The following is a 16,021-nucleotide window of genomic DNA, read 5'->3' as shown; positions in this document are numbered from 1 at the left end:
GTTTATAAAAGTAAAAAAACAGCTTGATTAGACATATTTTTAGCCATTTTATCGATGAGGACCCTGGGGCTCAAAGGTTAAAAGTTACCCAAAGTCACATGGGTAGTGAGGAGCTGACTTGGGATTCGAACGTGGATCTAACTCCAAAGACTCCTAAGTTGTCTGAATGTATCCTGGCGAGGCAGTGCCTGCCTCCTCCACTTTCATGTACACACCACCACCCACAGTCTTTTTATATGTAAATCACTTTTCAAGACTGTCAAGTTTCATTTGACTTGTGAAACTTTGCATTCATACCCAAGCAGGCCTTAAACTCTAGTTTTGGACCATCAGATCTAGGCTTCAGTCCAAATGAAGTAAGTAGATTGGGTGTTGGTAACCACAACATTGTTAGAACACACCGGCCTGAGTGGGAGGAAACCAGGGTTCCATGGATCTTTGAAGTTTCGTGGCCTTTTAAACTTTATTATCTCTGCGAGCTTCACCACGCTGGGCTTCACAAGGTTACTAGCTAGTAAATGGCGAACCACCTGTTTCCAAACTTCTTTTTAGCAGCAACCCCCTTTTTTCTTTTTCCAAAGGAAACTATAAAGCAAAAGATTTAAAATGCCTCTTATCAGGATAAATTCTTAAGTTCACATTTATAACATTTACTTAATGTCAATCGATGAGGCTGTTTTGAAAAAAATTAATGTTAATCAGAGTTACAAAAGGCAATTACAGCCTTAAATTAGGCTCTACATTCAATTTCAAGTGTCTGTGATATTTGTTACCACTTTAAAAATGGAATTTGAATCAAACATTTGTAAAATCACTGAAGCACCTCATAGAATTGTACAGATCCCAGTTTTTTTGTTTTTTAATAAATTTATTTATTTATTTTTGGCTGTGTTGGGTCTTCGTTTCTGTGTGAGGGCTTTCTCTAGTTGCGGCAAGCGGGGGCCACTGTTCATTGCAGTGCGCGGGCCTCTCAGTGTCGCGGCCTCTCTTGTGGAGCACAGGCTCCAGACGCGCAGGCTCAGTAGTTGTGGCTCACGGGCCTAGTTGCTCCGCGGCACGTGGGGTCTTCCCAGACCAGGGCTCGAACCCGTGTCCCCTGCATTGGCAGGCAGACGCTCAACCACTGCGCCACCAGGGAAGCTCCCAGATCCCAGTTTTAAAATCACTGCTCTTGAGGCTTTTCCCACTACACCCTTGAACTTGTAAGGTGACCTCAGATAGGTCATACTCCTTTCTGAGCCTCATTTTCCTCACCTGTAAGATAAGAAGTTGAGTTCCACCTGTTTGGGTCTCAGACCTTTAGAGAAAGTGTTGGAAGCTATAAGCACAAATTTGTACACAACTTTAAGAGATGCAGTGACCCCACCACCATGCCTGTCCAAAGACTAGAGAACCATTGGACTAAGATAGATGATCTTCAAGATCTTTCCTAATTTCAGCAGCTCTGGGCTCAGATCAGGCTGGGATTTGCCTAAAGGAGTCACACTTGCGAATAGGATGCAGCCCTTTTCAATCCACCCTATAGCCAGAGTTTGTTGACAAAGGAAATTGAAACAACTAACAGACTTCAGGAAGCTCTAGAAACTTAGTAACCATAATGGAGGCTGGGAATCTTCCCACAAAGATTCTGAAGAAAAAAACCAAGAAACAAAACAAAACAAAAGGCTGGAAATTAAGCCCTCTGGAAATTACTAGACGTCATAAAACTGTAAGGAACCATTACTGTTCATTATTACTTTTAGCATCTGACTCCAAAAAAGTCTCCCACAAAATGCCTGTCTACCCAGTGTCCATTTACCCCCTTCCTCCTTCCTAGGAACCATGACTTTAGGTTTCTCCCCGTTAGAGCTCTTATCTCAGGGGAAGAGGAATCCAATCCCAGCTCCTGTCATGAATTTTACTGGCCTATTGATAATTCTATCCCCCAGCCCATGATTTGGTCAGGAATGGTCATGTAACCCCATACGGGCTCTTGAGATCTGAGGAGAGGTTTTCTATGGACTGGGGGATAGTTCCTCCTCCCTTATCTGGGAGAACTTCTCGAAACAATCCTTTATCTTTTCCTTTGGGCGTTGCCATGCATGGGTGTGATAGACAGGATGTCTACAGGTATTTCACTACCAGATTGGGAGTGGCAGAGCCAAGAGAATCAACAAGAAACCCAGACAGACCCAATGGGTTTAGTCAACCAAGAGGCCCCCTAAACTCTGCGCTACCATTTATGAGAGCATATAAGTGTGCTTATGGTTTAATTTGATTTGAGTTGGTTTTCCACTGCTTACAGCCAAAAATATCCTATCTGATCCACAGTGTAGTGGGTCTTTACCTCCATGGTTAGGTACTAAGTCCTGCTGTGGACTAGGCTCTTTGGTTTTACCAAATAATAATAGTAACATTTTTAAGCATTTACTATGTGCCAGGTATTGTATTAAGCATAATCTCATAAAAGTCTTAGTTGGGTGGGCTCTGTTCTTATTCCCATTTTGCAGCTAAGGAAGCTACAAAGAATTGAAGTAAGATTACACTGCTGATTAGTGGTGTAGCTAGAATTTGAACCCAGGTCTGACTTCAAAGCCCCACTTTCAATCCCTGTATTGTACCACCTGCAGTTAGGTACTATATGAATACAATATTACCATTTTGCAGGTGGGGAAGCTGAGGCTCACAGAAATTTTCTGTCCTATCCCTAGTGCCTTGCACACGGCCTGGCATAAATATATATCTGTTGAACTGAACTGTCCAAGATAGGATTCAGGATCCAAGCCCAGACCAACCTCTTTCCAAGAGACGCCCCCTGGGCACCTGTCATGGCATTTCACAATGACTTCTCCATTGTAGACGATGGAATCCAACGTCTCTCAAAAACCGTTAGGAAGAGAAAAATATATGGTTGAAGTGATAGTGTTCCTGACTCATTATTTTGTCTTTGAGAGAAAAAAATATGGAGTCGAAGCAACTCCATTGCCTCAGACAACTTCCTTTCTCAGAGTAGGCAGACCTCTCTCTCTGAAGCCACAGACACTAATACACTGAAATTGGCCAATAAACTGCCTTGAATGCCAATAAATGGAAATGAAGAACGCATGGCAGGTTCACCTGCCTTTGACCTTCCACAGCGAGCTGGCTCTGTCTAGACAAGCCTCCACTTTCCCCTAGTGAAGGCCCTACAAGCTCTAGGTGGTAAAGGCTGCCTTTGTTCCAGAACTTTGCATTTGTCAAGTTGATAGCTTTGACCATGAAAGTGGCCTTTTGGAGTAGAGGTAGGCATTACAAGATCAAGTTCAAACCCCTCAGCGTGGTATTTGAGGTCCTCTGTGAACTCTCTGCTTCCCCACCTTCTGCTCCAGCCCCCTGGGCTGCTGTCTGTCCCTGAGTACAACATTCTCCCTCAGAGCTCCATCTTTGTATAGCTCCATACCCTGCCTGAGATGACCTGACTCCCGACCACTCCATGTTTCACCTGGAAAATTCCTTCCCCGCTACTCTCGTCACTTCTGCGATGAATCAGACTCTATTGAGGTAGGGCCCCTAGGGAATTTACGGTTTTAAAAACCCCCTGGGCAATTAGGGTGATCAGCCAGCTTTGGAAACAGCAGTGTAAACACACACACACCCATCCCACCACATAAACCCTCACACTGGTTTCTGTTCTTCCGCGGTCCTATGAACGAGTTTTCCCTCTGTAAGTTGATGGGGATGGGTGGGGGAGAGGCATAGAACAAAAAAGGGGAAAACGCGGAGAGAAAAGACCAGAAGGATAGAGGGGAGGGAAGGGGATCTATCTCCCAGCAGTTCCTTGGACTGGTTTGGGATCTCCATGGAGAAAAGGTTTAGAGACGTAAGTTCATGGAGACGTCTAAGAGGAACTTCGTGACAAACGGAGCATCAGCGAAGAGTTAGGGTCTGGGGGACCAAGTGGGGCACAGAGGAAGTCCCTCTTCCACACCCCAAAGGCTGCAAATTTCGGGAGCATCCAGGAGCACCTCATGTCAGCAGAAACACTCGTGGGAACCAGAGGAAGCGAAGAAGATGCAGGCAGATGTTACAGGGTGTGGTACCTTGCCCACGTTCTCCTACAGGGAATGTAAGTGACTCAGGGGTCCAGCTGCTGGCTTTGAACTCCTACCGACAGTGTTCCAAGGCCAGGCCTCCCAATGACTGAGTGTAGTGGGGAGATAAGACACACCCCACCCCTGGGAGACCTTCAAATCCTTTGTTGGCTGATTTGACTTGGGCTCCAGAACATTTTAAATCAAACAAATATTTGTACACCAAGGTTCACAGCAGCATTATTCACAATAGCCAAAAGGTGGAAATGACCTGAGTGTCCATCGATGGATGAATGGATAAATAAAATGTGGCATATACACACAATGGAATATTATTCAGCCACAAAAAGGAATGTAATTTTTACATGTGCTGTAAAATGTATGAATTTTGAAAACATTATGCTGAGTGAAATAAGGCAGACAGGAAAAATGCATGATTCCACTTATACGAGGTACCTAGAATAGGCAAATTCATGAAGACAGAAAGTGGAATAAAGGTTGCCAGGGGCAGAGGGGAGGGGGGAATAGGAGTTATTGTTTAATGGGCACAGAGTTTATGTTGGAGATTATGAAAAAGGTTTGGGTACAGACAGTGGGGACGGCTACATAACATTGTAAATGTATTTAGTGCCACTGAATTGTACATTTACAAACGGTCAAAGTGATAAAATACTATGTTATGTATAGTTTACTACAATAAAAAATAATAACAAAAATGGGACTCTACATTAAATTTTTTTTTTTTTTTACTTTGGCTCAAGGACTCCCCAAAAGCTTTGCTGAAGCTTGCTGGACTGCACGGCCATCTAAGATGCATCCGCCCAACCCCTCTTCCTCCCTCCTTCACTTGAGGTCAGACTTGCATCTCAGTCTGATGGCTCTCCAGCCTCCTGGTTCCCCCCCAATTTCCTTCCACGTAAGCATTTTACCCCTAGTAGAATCTATACCCGTTTCACCTCACTGCTTCTCAGCGGACCATGATTCACACACGAGGTGAATGAAACTCACTCACTGGTTCACAGACACAAGCCATGCCTCCCCCTTCCTTCTCAGAACAATGACTAAGACAAATGAGCCACAGCAGGGTAACACACTTCAAAAAGCTTTTTATTGAATTCAATTATTTCCAAAAGCACAAATACTTGAGACAATTTTGCAAGCACCCTGAATTTTTGCAGGGCTGTTTTTGGCTACTGTAAAAAAGCAAACAAACAAACAAAACAACCACCACACACACACACACCAGAGTGGCCCTGCTCGCTGTAAGGTCTCCTTGCAGGATGGACAGTTCTGAAAGGCACTGACCAGTAACAGGGTGGGGCCTTCCTCAGGCAGCCAGCTCAGCTAGGGCCCTGTCCAAGGGATCCATAGACCAATAGCTGTCATCCCAGCCAAGGAACCAGCCCACGAAGGAGGGAGGCTCAAAGCCTTGCTTCACCATGGTGATAGGGGTCCGCCTATCACGATTAGCTGGGTCTGTCTCGATGTACCGCTTAGCTGCAGACACATAGGCAGGAGAAGAATCCTTAGGGTCTCCCTCGCCAAGGAGACATGGTTCCCTGCCTAAGATGGTTTTTGGTCCCACTGTACCCAAGGCCCAACCCCGCACTGGACACCACCATCCCTTAAAGGCAATGACACCCACATGACTCCTCCACTGCCCTGCCCAGGAACATGGGAAGGAACGGGGGTCACAGTTTAACCTCCAGCTTCGTCCCCTACTGGAAGATATCAAAGAACCAGCTTTTGGGTTTCCAGCTCCCAAATCAGATCTGCTCCGCCACCAGGGATCTGCTTTCCCACATCTAAATCCTGACAAGTTTGGTCCTTGGGCATTCTGGGAATCTGAAGCAGCTCCTAGCTGCTGCTTCCTTTTGGTGGGACCTAAGGCTTCTGCAGAAAGTGAGCTGTTCTTTCACCACCCCAGGGAGGGCTCACCGGGGGCTGACCACGGATGCGAAAGTCCCCACCTCCACCGTCACAAACGCCCAGACCCGCAGAGGAAGCTGCTTCCACCCCACCGCACGACACAGACCCACAGGCACCCTTGGGTCCTCACCAGAGGTCAAGGCTTCCGTCTTTTCCTCTTCTTGAGAATCCTTTCCAACCCAGACAAAGACCTGGAAGAGAGGCGCGAGATGAAATGGCGTGAGGCGTGCTGACTCTACGCGCTCCTGGAGGAAGCGCGGCAGGTTCCAGGTGTGGACCAGACACCCCCTCCGCTGACAGAGCCCGCGGACCGGGACTCCAAGGATTTGGAACAGAGACGGCAAACTGGTGACCTCCAACCTGCTCTGTAGGCCCACCACCCTCTAGGGGGTGGTCTGCTTTTAGACAAACTGAGTGACTAGCGGATTACATTCAATCCAGACTTCCAACTTCCCTTGCAAACGGGGAGGATCTGGCAGCTTCACCCGCACGTGGATGACGAAGCTGAGTAGCAGCTGCCCCTCTCAATGGGAAGTTCCAGTTTGCCTCAGACTCCACCATGCCTTCGTGTCTCCCCAGCTCGGCCTGCTTCACTCACTAACAGGTGCCGTCAGCCACTGAGGTTGAGACCCCTCTCTAGCAGTTCAGGAATGATCCTTTTCCGGGCATTTGCTTATTCAGCAAATGAGCAGCCTAACATATGCTCACTGGTTTCTTCACCCAACGAACATGCATTAAGAGTCGGCTATGTGCCAGTCTCCGTGTGTCTGAGCCAACAAGGTCTAAGGCTTGGAATAAAAACAACTCACCACCACTACCACCATCTTGAATCTTATGACAAGCTTGTTACACCAAAAAACCTATCCAGCTGATTTTTATGTCTCATTTATTTTGATGTGTATCTAAAATATCTTAAAGAGCATGTCATTGATAAGATGGTATCAGACAATAAAATGCCAGACTTCCTCGCCCTCACTTATTTACATATGTGTTCCCTACTGCAGTACATCGGCCCCTCAACACCAGGAATTGTGACTGTACTGCTCATCACAGGACTCCCAGCATCACAGCATTTTGCCTGGAAGACAGTGGTGCTTCAAAAATGTTGGCTGAGTGAGTGAATAAACAGATGAACGTACAGATTAAGTAGTAAATGGAACAAAGCTGCCAGCAGCTGAACGGCTAAACTGCAAACCTTTTGGTACTGATCCTCCAACTGGGGAGCCCAAGAAACAGCCCTGCGGGTCGAGGGGATTCTTACACCTGCATGGCTGCTATCTCTAACCCTGACAACTCTGGGAGAAGCCAGCTTGATAGGAGGGGTTACGGACTGCCACCCCCCACGAGAATGCAAGCCCCGTGGGGACAGGGAAATGTCTACTTCTAGGTGACACCCCGGACAGTTTATGCCTGCATGTGACATGCTGCAAAGTTCAACTTTCTTTACAAACAGATTTAAAGGAAGAGTTCACGCTCCCCTAAGGCCTGGGAAGTAACGCTGGTCGTCTGATTTGCATTTATATGGTGCTTTGCAGTTGGCAAGGAGATTTTATCTACCTCTCATCTGCCCATTCTGCAGATGAGAAAATGGAGGCTCAGACAGGGAAAGTGACTTGCAGCACCGTGCTTCACCCACCTGGTCCCAGATGTCCAGAAGCATGACGTCATCGGTGGCCAGGTCTTCCTGCATGAGCTCGCCAGGGACCTCTTCGATCTGGGAAGGAATGGAAGAGGTTAATAACAGCGCACCAGCAAGCCCCCCCCCACCCCCCCCACCCCCCCCACCCCCCACCCCCCCCCCCCGCCGTAGGCCTGCTCTATCTGCCCCCTTGAGTGAGATGCAGAGCTGGCTCCAACCTGCATGGGTCTATGCTGGTCTGTCAGAAGGGTACACTCCCTGCCCCTGCTGCGGCTGCAACAGCTCCGCTCCCTGGAACACACCTCCCAAGGGGCAAGCAGAGGGAGCGCCCTCCGCCCTCCGCCCTCCGCTGGGACTCACCACAAAACGTCCGATCTTGTTGGAGCAGGCGAAGAGGCGAGGAGGGTGGGCATCCATCTTCTTGTCCTTCAGCCGTGGGGACGTGCGATAGGCGGCCTTCCCACCCAGGGCCTCCCAGAAGCTGTCTGTGAGGGGAGGCCACACCAGTTACCAACTGACCCCACCCTCCCCCCTCCAGCACTTCTCTTTAGACCCTGGGACAAGCCCTGCCCTAGCACAACCAACTGCTCTCAATCCGCAGCCTGCATCTTAAAATCCCAGGGCGCCAAAGAAGGAAGGGGCCTGAGGGATTCGACGGTGATGAAACGGAGGCCCAGAGAGGGAAGACTTGGCAGTGGACACACAGCCAGGACTACTTCTTGTTTGAGACTGACGACAGCACCGCGGGATGGGGATAATTATCCCCGCTCAACATGTGAGGCGGCTGAGGCTCAGAGAGGTTAAGCAACTCACCCAACATCACACAGCTAGTATGCTGTAAAGCCACCTTACCTGACGCCACGTATCATTTCCACTATACCTGCTCTGTCCACATGTGCTATTTAAATTTAATTGCATTTTCCCACCAGTCACATTTAAATATTCATTAGCCTAAACATGTGACTAGTGGCCACCCGACATAGAACGTGTCCATTCTCTCAGAAGGTTCCAGTGGACTGTGCTGCTCTAGACAGAACTACTCTTCCCCATTTCTGCTAAGCATCAAGCAGGAGGGATTGGGCTTAAAAGTAAGAATGGAAAAACCTGGGGTTGGCATAACAAAGGTGTTCCTGACCCATGCTCTGGAAACAAAGCAGGCTTGTGGCATTGTGACCCCTCTTCCAGCTGACTTCCCCACCTGCCCCAGCCCACACTGAGCTCTCCTTTCTCTAACTCCTGGATGCCTCCCTCTCACTGACCATAGCCCTCATTTTCATCTAACTCACTTTTTTTTTTTTGGGGGGGGGCAGCGCTGTGGCATGCGGGATCTTAGTTCCCCGACCAGGAATTGAACCCGTGCCCCTGTGGTGAAAGCGCAGAGTCCTAACCACTGGACCGCCAGGGAATTCCCTAACTCACTTTTATTAACGCACATTAGGGGACAGGTGCTCAGGAGAGGGGGGAGGATATAGAAACCCCCAAGCAGACAGAAGGGAGGGAAACATAACAGCTGCATCCCCAGAAGCAGCAGAGGCCCCTCTGCCCGTTGCTCCTACCTGGCTCGCTGCCTTCTGCCACTTGCACAGGTTGGGCCCGAAGCACCTGGAGCAGCTCCTGGGCCCCGGTCTTCTCTGCCTGGCTGGCTCCTGTACCCACCCACAGGTAGGCGGCTGAGGGGGTTTTCAGGACAAAGGCATCGTTGGAGTTCAGCACGCCAGCCTTGGGGATCACCTGGGAGGGCAGTCCTCGATTAATCAGGAACCAGATAAAATGTCCTCAGCCCCCTCCTCGTAGCCCAGGAGACGCTGCAGCAGGACCAGCTCTTAGGTGAGGTCACAGACTTTGGGCACTGAGGGCCTTAGTTGACTCCCATGAGTCATTAGTGCACTGTGGCTAGCCAAGGAGATTCTAGAAATCTGGGCTGCATTAACAGAAGTTGGGTGCCCAGAACAAAGAAGGTGATAATCCCATTCTCCTCTAGGCTGCTCAATAGGATTATGTTCAGATCTGCACCTTCCACCATGAAAGGGAGAGCATCCAACTGGAATGTAATGAAGAACAGTGTCCAGATTGTGAAGAATGGACTGCCTGTGAGGTAGTGAGCTGCCCGTTATGGAAGGTATGCAAGGGGCAATGGGCATTTCTTGAAACAAGGGGAAATCTAAGACATACAATCTTGCTGCCAGGGCAGGAAGGTACAAAAAGCTACTTCTTAACCCCTCAGCCAAACCCACCCAATCCCGTGCCCGGAGATCTCCCCATCAAGCCTGGGAGGTTTCAGAGAGGCCAATCCTGCCTGGGGTCCAGGGCCTGGGCATTACCTCAACAGCTCGGGTGGCTCCAGAACTGCTGGCCCGGACCTGGAAGAGGCGGGTACTGGCAGGAGCTGTCTGTCCACCCTCGCGGGAGGTGCCACCCCTGTAGACGATCATGGGTTTCCCGCCAAACAGGCTCATGAGGTGAGCAGGCTCCTTGCCTTGGACCACACGGCTCTGGGAGGGAGACAGGAGAGCAAGTCAGGAAAGGGGGTGGGAATGTCAGTCCTGTACGACACCAGGCTCACCGCCACCCCCTGCAGCCAGCACAGCCTGGGCTCACCCCTCAAATAAGGCCGTCGCACTTGGGTCTGTGCGCGGGTGGTGCATGACCCCACAGCACACAGGGGCTGGCAGGGGAACAGGAGTTCCAGGAAGGCCGGACACAGCACTATTGCCTGAGGCCCCCCGGGCACTGCTTCGGCCGCTCCCCTCCCACGAGGCCCTGCCTTGCTGAGCCTGAGTCTAGTCCAAGAACCAAGAGAGCCCACGTTTGCAAATATTCCCTTAAATGGAAGCACAGGGACTGTTCGTGCACTTTCTTCCAGGATGGTGATGTCAGCCTCAGGCATGAAAGCTGGCAGAGTGGTGAGAATAGAGCCTTCCAGATCTGGAGAGACCCCTCCTGCACAGCCAGTACACCCCACAAGCAGGCTGCAGTCAAGGGCTTAGTGGTGGGAGGGAGAGGGCAAGGAGGTCTAAGATATATCACATCTGCTTCTGCCCCGTGTGCCGATTTCATTTCGGATCCCAGTTGAGACCCTGGCTAGCTAAATCTAGAAGACAATCGCACGTGTGGGCCGGGGGTATTGGAGTCGCTTCCCAACGTGGGCCACCACTGCTGGGTCAGAGCTCAGATCCAAGCTCCGCCCTGACAGCGAGAATTCAGGCACGGGCCTCAACCTCTCAGTTTCTTCCTCTGTGAAATGGGGCCAAGAATGCTACTCCTAAGGCTGATGTTGGGATGAGCTGAGGCAGTAATCATCCCACCCGGCACCCGGCACCCAGCCTCCAGGACCCAGAGGATCCCACTGTCGTGGTCAAAGTTCAAGGCACCAACCCCAAATCTGAACCCAGAGCCCTGCTCATTCCAAGGGTAGGATAGAGAAAGGAGGATTCTGTCTCCTTCTCCCATGTCTTCCCCCACCTGCTGCCCTCCAGGGCCCAACACTGTAGCCAGAGCAACCTTTTAAACTCATGAATCCCTTCACATTACATTTACCATGTTAGCAACGTCCCCTTGTTCTCAGGGTCAAGGTCAACATCCTCACGGTGGCTTCTGAGTGGTCTGGTCCCTCTGATCATCTCCCCAGGCTCCTATCGTGGCACCCTCCCCTCGCTTTAATAACCAGTGCCCCCCTCCCACCTCAGGGCCTTTATATGTACCCTTCCCTCTACCTGGAATATGCCTGGCTAACTCCTACTCAACCATTGGGTCCCAGCTGAAAAATCCCTCCCTGGATGGGGGCCCTGTCTACTCCAATTAGCTCCTACTTGGGATGTATGCGTCCTTACACTTAACACACCTGTATAAGGGGTCTATTATGGGCCAAGCATGGCCCTAAATGCTTTACAAATGTTAACTCTTCATCCTCACAGCAATCCTGTGAGATAGGTACTGTTATTAACCCCAGTTTGAGAACACAGAGGCATAGAGAGGCTAAGTGACCTGTCTGAGGCTGCCCAGAGGTGAAGACTAGATTTAAACCCAAGCAGGCTAGCTCCATGTCCGTCCTCTGAACTAAACCCCCACACTGCCTCTCCTGCTCCTCTGGTGTCTTATCATTTTCACTCACTGCACACGTCGTTATGTGTGATTGTCCAACCTTCGCCTGCATGTCTGCTGAACATCTTTCTCCCCCCTAGACTGTAAACCACATCACAGCAGTTCAGGGCAGGGCAGGGGTGGGATCTGTGGGTTCATGGCTGCAGATGCAGTGTCAGAGCCCTGCATAAATGTTCGCTGAAAGGATGGATGGATGAATGGAATGATGGACAGTCAGATAGATGAGTGAACAGATGGACAGGGCCCAGGGTGTGGCCCCGAGGGACAATGGGCTCACCTGGACAGGGGTACCTCCCAGCTCCTCATCCAGCTGCGCAGTCAGGATGGCAGATGCGGCGACCTCATCCTGGGTGGACTGGGCACCCTGCCTGGAAGGGAAGTGATACTCAGCACTGAGGTTTGCAAAGAGCTCCGAGTCTCTCCTTCACCCTGGGCCTGAGAAACCCACAAATCTCCGGATTACAGGTAATGAAACTGAGACACAGAGAGGAAAAGGGGTTCTCTCAAAAGCAACCAGTGCCAGGAACCAGACCAACATGCCACATCCCCCAGCTCAGCATCTCACCTCTTACAGAGATCTGACCACAACCAACAGACTTCCTCATCCTAAATCTGCCCTGCAGGGATATTTACAGTGGGTGGCTTTCTGCCCCACCTCTTCCTATGACTGTCTAAATTTCTCATAACCAACATGTGTTATCTGTATAAGCAAACAATCTGACAAATCAACGTGCTGATGCAGCTATTAAGGAAAAAAAAAAAAAGGCTTCTCGTGAATTTTGTAGCGTGTGTGTATTACCGTGTCCAAAAAAATTTCTTTCAAGCTGCTTTTAAAAGTCTGAGGTTGTCATCGTTAATCATTAGAGAAATGCAAATCAAAACTACAATGAGATATCATCTCACACCGGTAAGAATGGCCATCCTCAAAAAATCTACAAACAATAAATGCTGGAGAGGGTGTGGAGAAAAGGGAACCCTCTTGCACTGTTGGTGGGAATGTAAATTGATACAGCCACTATGGAGAACAGTATGGACGTTCCTTAAAAAACTAAAAATAGAACTACCATACGACCCAGCAATCCCTCTACTGGGCAAATACCCTGAGAAAACCATAATTCAAAAAGAGTCATGTACCAAAATGTTCATTGCAGCTCTATTTACAATAGCCAGGACATGGAAGCAACCCAAGTGTCCCTCATTGGATGAATGGATAAAGAAGATGTGGCACATATATACAATGGAATCAGCCATAAAAAGAAATGAAATTGAGATATTTGTAGTGAGGTGGATGGACCTAGAGTCTGTCCATACAGAGTGAAGTAAGTCAGAAAGAGAAAAACAAATACTGTATGCTAACACATATATATGGAATCTAAGAAAAAAAAAAAAAAGGTCATGAAGAACCTAGGGGTAAGATGGGAATAAAGACACAGACCTACTAGAGAATGGACTTGAGGATACGGGGAGGGGGAAGGGTAATCTGTGACAAAGTGAGAGAGTGGCATGGACATATATACACTACCAAACGTGAAATAGATAGCTAGTGGGAAGCAGCCGCATAGCACAGGGAGATCAGCTCGGTGGTTTGTGACCACCTAGAGGGGTGGGATAGGGAGGGTGAGAGGGAGACGCAAGAGGGAAGAGATATGGGAACATATGTATATGTATAGCTGATTCACTTTGTTATAAAGCAGAAACTAACACACCATTGTAAAGCAATTATACTGCAATAAAGATGTTAAAAAAAAAATCTGAGGTTGTCAAATTGAGAGGCATTCTACAGAATAAGACTAGTGCTCTTCCAAAGTATCAAGGTTGTGAAAGAAGAGTAAAGCCTGAGGGCTTCCCTGGTGGCGCAGTGGTTAAGAATCCGCCTGCCAATGCAGGGGACACGGGTTCGAGCCCTGGTCCAGGAAGATCCCACATGCCGTGGAGTAACTAAGCCTGTGAGCCACAACTACTGAAGCCCGCATGCCACAACTACTGAAGCCCATGCGCCTAGAGCCCGTGCTCCGCAACAAGAGAAGCCACTGCAATGAGAAGCCTGTGTACCGCAATGAAGAGTAGCCCCCGCTTGTCACAACTAGAGAAAGCCTGCGTGCAGCAACGAAGACCCAATGCAGCCAAAAATAAATAAATAAAATAAATAAATTTATTAAAAAATAAAAAGAGTAAAGACTGACGAACTGTCACAGATTAAAGACATGATTAAATGTCACTAAGGAGACGTGATGACTAAATGGCATGTGAGATCCTGGGTTAGATCTTAGACCAGAAAAAGGATATTAGTGGGAGAACTGGTGAGATTCAAGTAAGGTCTATAGATTAGTAAATAGTATCGCAACAATGTTAATTTCCCGGTTTTGAAACTTGAACTATGGTTAAGACATGATCATAGAGGGAGCTGTGTAATGGGTATATGGGAACTGTCTGTAGTATTTTTGCAACTTTTCAGCAAGTCATTTCAAAATAAAAAGTTTTTAAAAAAAGAAACCCAACCGTCAATCTTCAAAAAGTTTGAGACTGCATATAAGAGAAACGAAATGAAAAAAGAAAACTACTATACTGAGATACCATTTCATAACTATACTGAGATACCATTTCATAAACTATAACTTTTGCTGACAAACAGCAAAAGTTTGATAACACAGTCCACTGGTGAGGCCGTGGGGAAACAGACACTCTCATTTGTTGCGGGTGAGAATGCAAATACTACAAACTCCACCTACGGAAACTGGGTGCTATCTATCAAAATGACAAGTGCATTTACTGTTTGACCCAGCAGTCCCACTTCTGGGAACTTGCTGCAAAGATATTTCTCTACACATTCAAACTGATGTTTGTTTAAGGTTACTAATCACAGCAATGCTTCTAATAGCAAAAGTCTGGAATCAACCCAAGTACGCAACAGCAGGGAATTTGTTAAATAAACTACAGGATAGCCACGTGATGGAATATTATGCAGCTGTAAAAAGGAGTGGGGAAGTTCTCTATGTACTGACAGAGACCAAGCTCCAGGAAGTATTAAGTGAAAAAAAGCAAAGTGCAGGATAAAATACATAGTTTGCTAGCTTTTGTGAGGAAGGAAAAGAACTAGGAATATAGGGTGAGATTTTCTTATATTTGCATCAAAAATTACTGGAAGAGTATACAAGAAACTAATGAAAGTGGGCATCCATGGAGGGGTGGGGGTCATAGAGCAAGGTGGGGAGGGACAGAATGGGGACAAGCTTTCTCAATACATGCGTTTTTATTCTGTTTCGATCCTTGACTTGTGAATGTATTATCTATTTTTAAAGAATTAAAAATAATTTTTAATTAGAAAAGGTGGGAGGATGAACAGTACTTAGAGTGGGATTGTGGGAGGGATTTTCTGTTTGTTTGTTTCTCCCTAGTCCCCATGTCTCCTACAATGGACACGTAATGCTTTTATGAGAATAGTTTAAAATTTGTTTAGAGAAAAAAGACAAGAGGTGTTGCCCTGTGGACGAGAGCCTTTCCCAGTGGATGGTGGCTGCCCCGGCTCAGGTCCACACACTCGCAGGCTTCCCTCAGCCCTGTTCACATCCCTCCTTGCTGCCATGCTCGCCCCACAGCACAGGGCCCCAGACCCTCACCAGTTGTAGATGATCTGTCCCTGACGGCCGCCATGACGGTAGTTGTACAGAATGATGTAGCTGTCACCACCGTAGAACTGTCCATACGTGGCGGGGTCCACGGGCACTTTGTTGGAGCCTTCAATTCTCCAGATCTACGAGAGCAAAGCTGGGCTCAGACACAGTGCAGCACCCCCAGTCCCCAACTCAGACCAGTTGAGAAACCACACAGTGCTGGGTAGTGGTTACAAAACACGACCGCACTCGGACTCAGACTAAAGTGAAATAATCTGCCCAAATCACACAGCCACTAGGATTCAAACCCATGTTTCCTGCTCTGGATCCTTATACTGCACCCCTGCCCCACCCTGTACTTCCTGCTTGTAGAAATCAGCACAGGGACTGGTAGTCGCATGGTAGTATACTGGACCTGCATGATAGTATTTGCAAAATGGGTTCCGTGGGTGTTACACAGTATAACACAGGCTAAGGGTACAAATCAACGAATGACCTGGATCCAAATCAGGATCCACCCCCTTAGAGGTTGTGCAGCCTTGACAACTTGCTCACTGTCTATGAGCCTCAGTAGGAGACTAATAAAGGATGTTGGTCTATTCATGGAAGTCTAGCACAGTGCCTGGCACAGGGTAATGGCCCTACAGGGGGCAGCTACTCTTAATTATTAGAACTATTATTATTTTATTATT

At 48.2% G+C, this 16,021-nt stretch overlaps 1 protein-coding gene across 4 annotated transcripts in view; it reads right to left on the bottom strand.

Moving 5' to 3' along the window:
- Nucleotides 1-5,138: 5,138 nt before the first annotated feature.
- Nucleotides 5,139-16,021, bottom strand: part of GSN (gelsolin) — a 56,770-nt gene continuing 45,887 nt past the window's right edge. For all 4 annotated transcript variants that reach the window (XM_033858511.2, XM_033858513.2, XM_033858509.2 and 1 more), the window contains 8 exons: nt 15,336-15,469; nt 11,996-12,086; nt 9,939-10,109; nt 9,174-9,348; nt 7,978-8,102; nt 7,615-7,692; nt 6,109-6,169; nt 5,139-5,546 (listed from right to left, as the gene is read on the bottom strand). In XM_033858511.2, the coding sequence (XP_033714402.1) occupies nt 5,377-5,546; nt 6,109-6,169; nt 7,615-7,692; nt 7,978-8,102; nt 9,174-9,348; nt 9,939-10,109; nt 11,996-12,086; nt 15,336-15,469 (1,005 nt within the window). In that variant the 3' untranslated portion in view covers nt 5,139-5,376. The remainder of the gene's footprint in view (nt 5,547-6,108; nt 6,170-7,614; nt 7,693-7,977; nt 8,103-9,173; nt 9,349-9,938; nt 10,110-11,995; nt 12,087-15,335; nt 15,470-16,021) is intronic.

Source organism: Tursiops truncatus, chromosome 6, assembly GCF_011762595.2.
Source record: "Tursiops truncatus isolate mTurTru1 chromosome 6, mTurTru1.mat.Y, whole genome shotgun sequence".
In the NCBI taxonomy this organism is placed as follows: domain Eukaryota; kingdom Metazoa; phylum Chordata; class Mammalia; order Artiodactyla; family Delphinidae; genus Tursiops; species Tursiops truncatus.
Note: the sequence above shows the minus strand (reverse complement) of the source record. Positions and strands in the feature narration are given on the sequence as shown.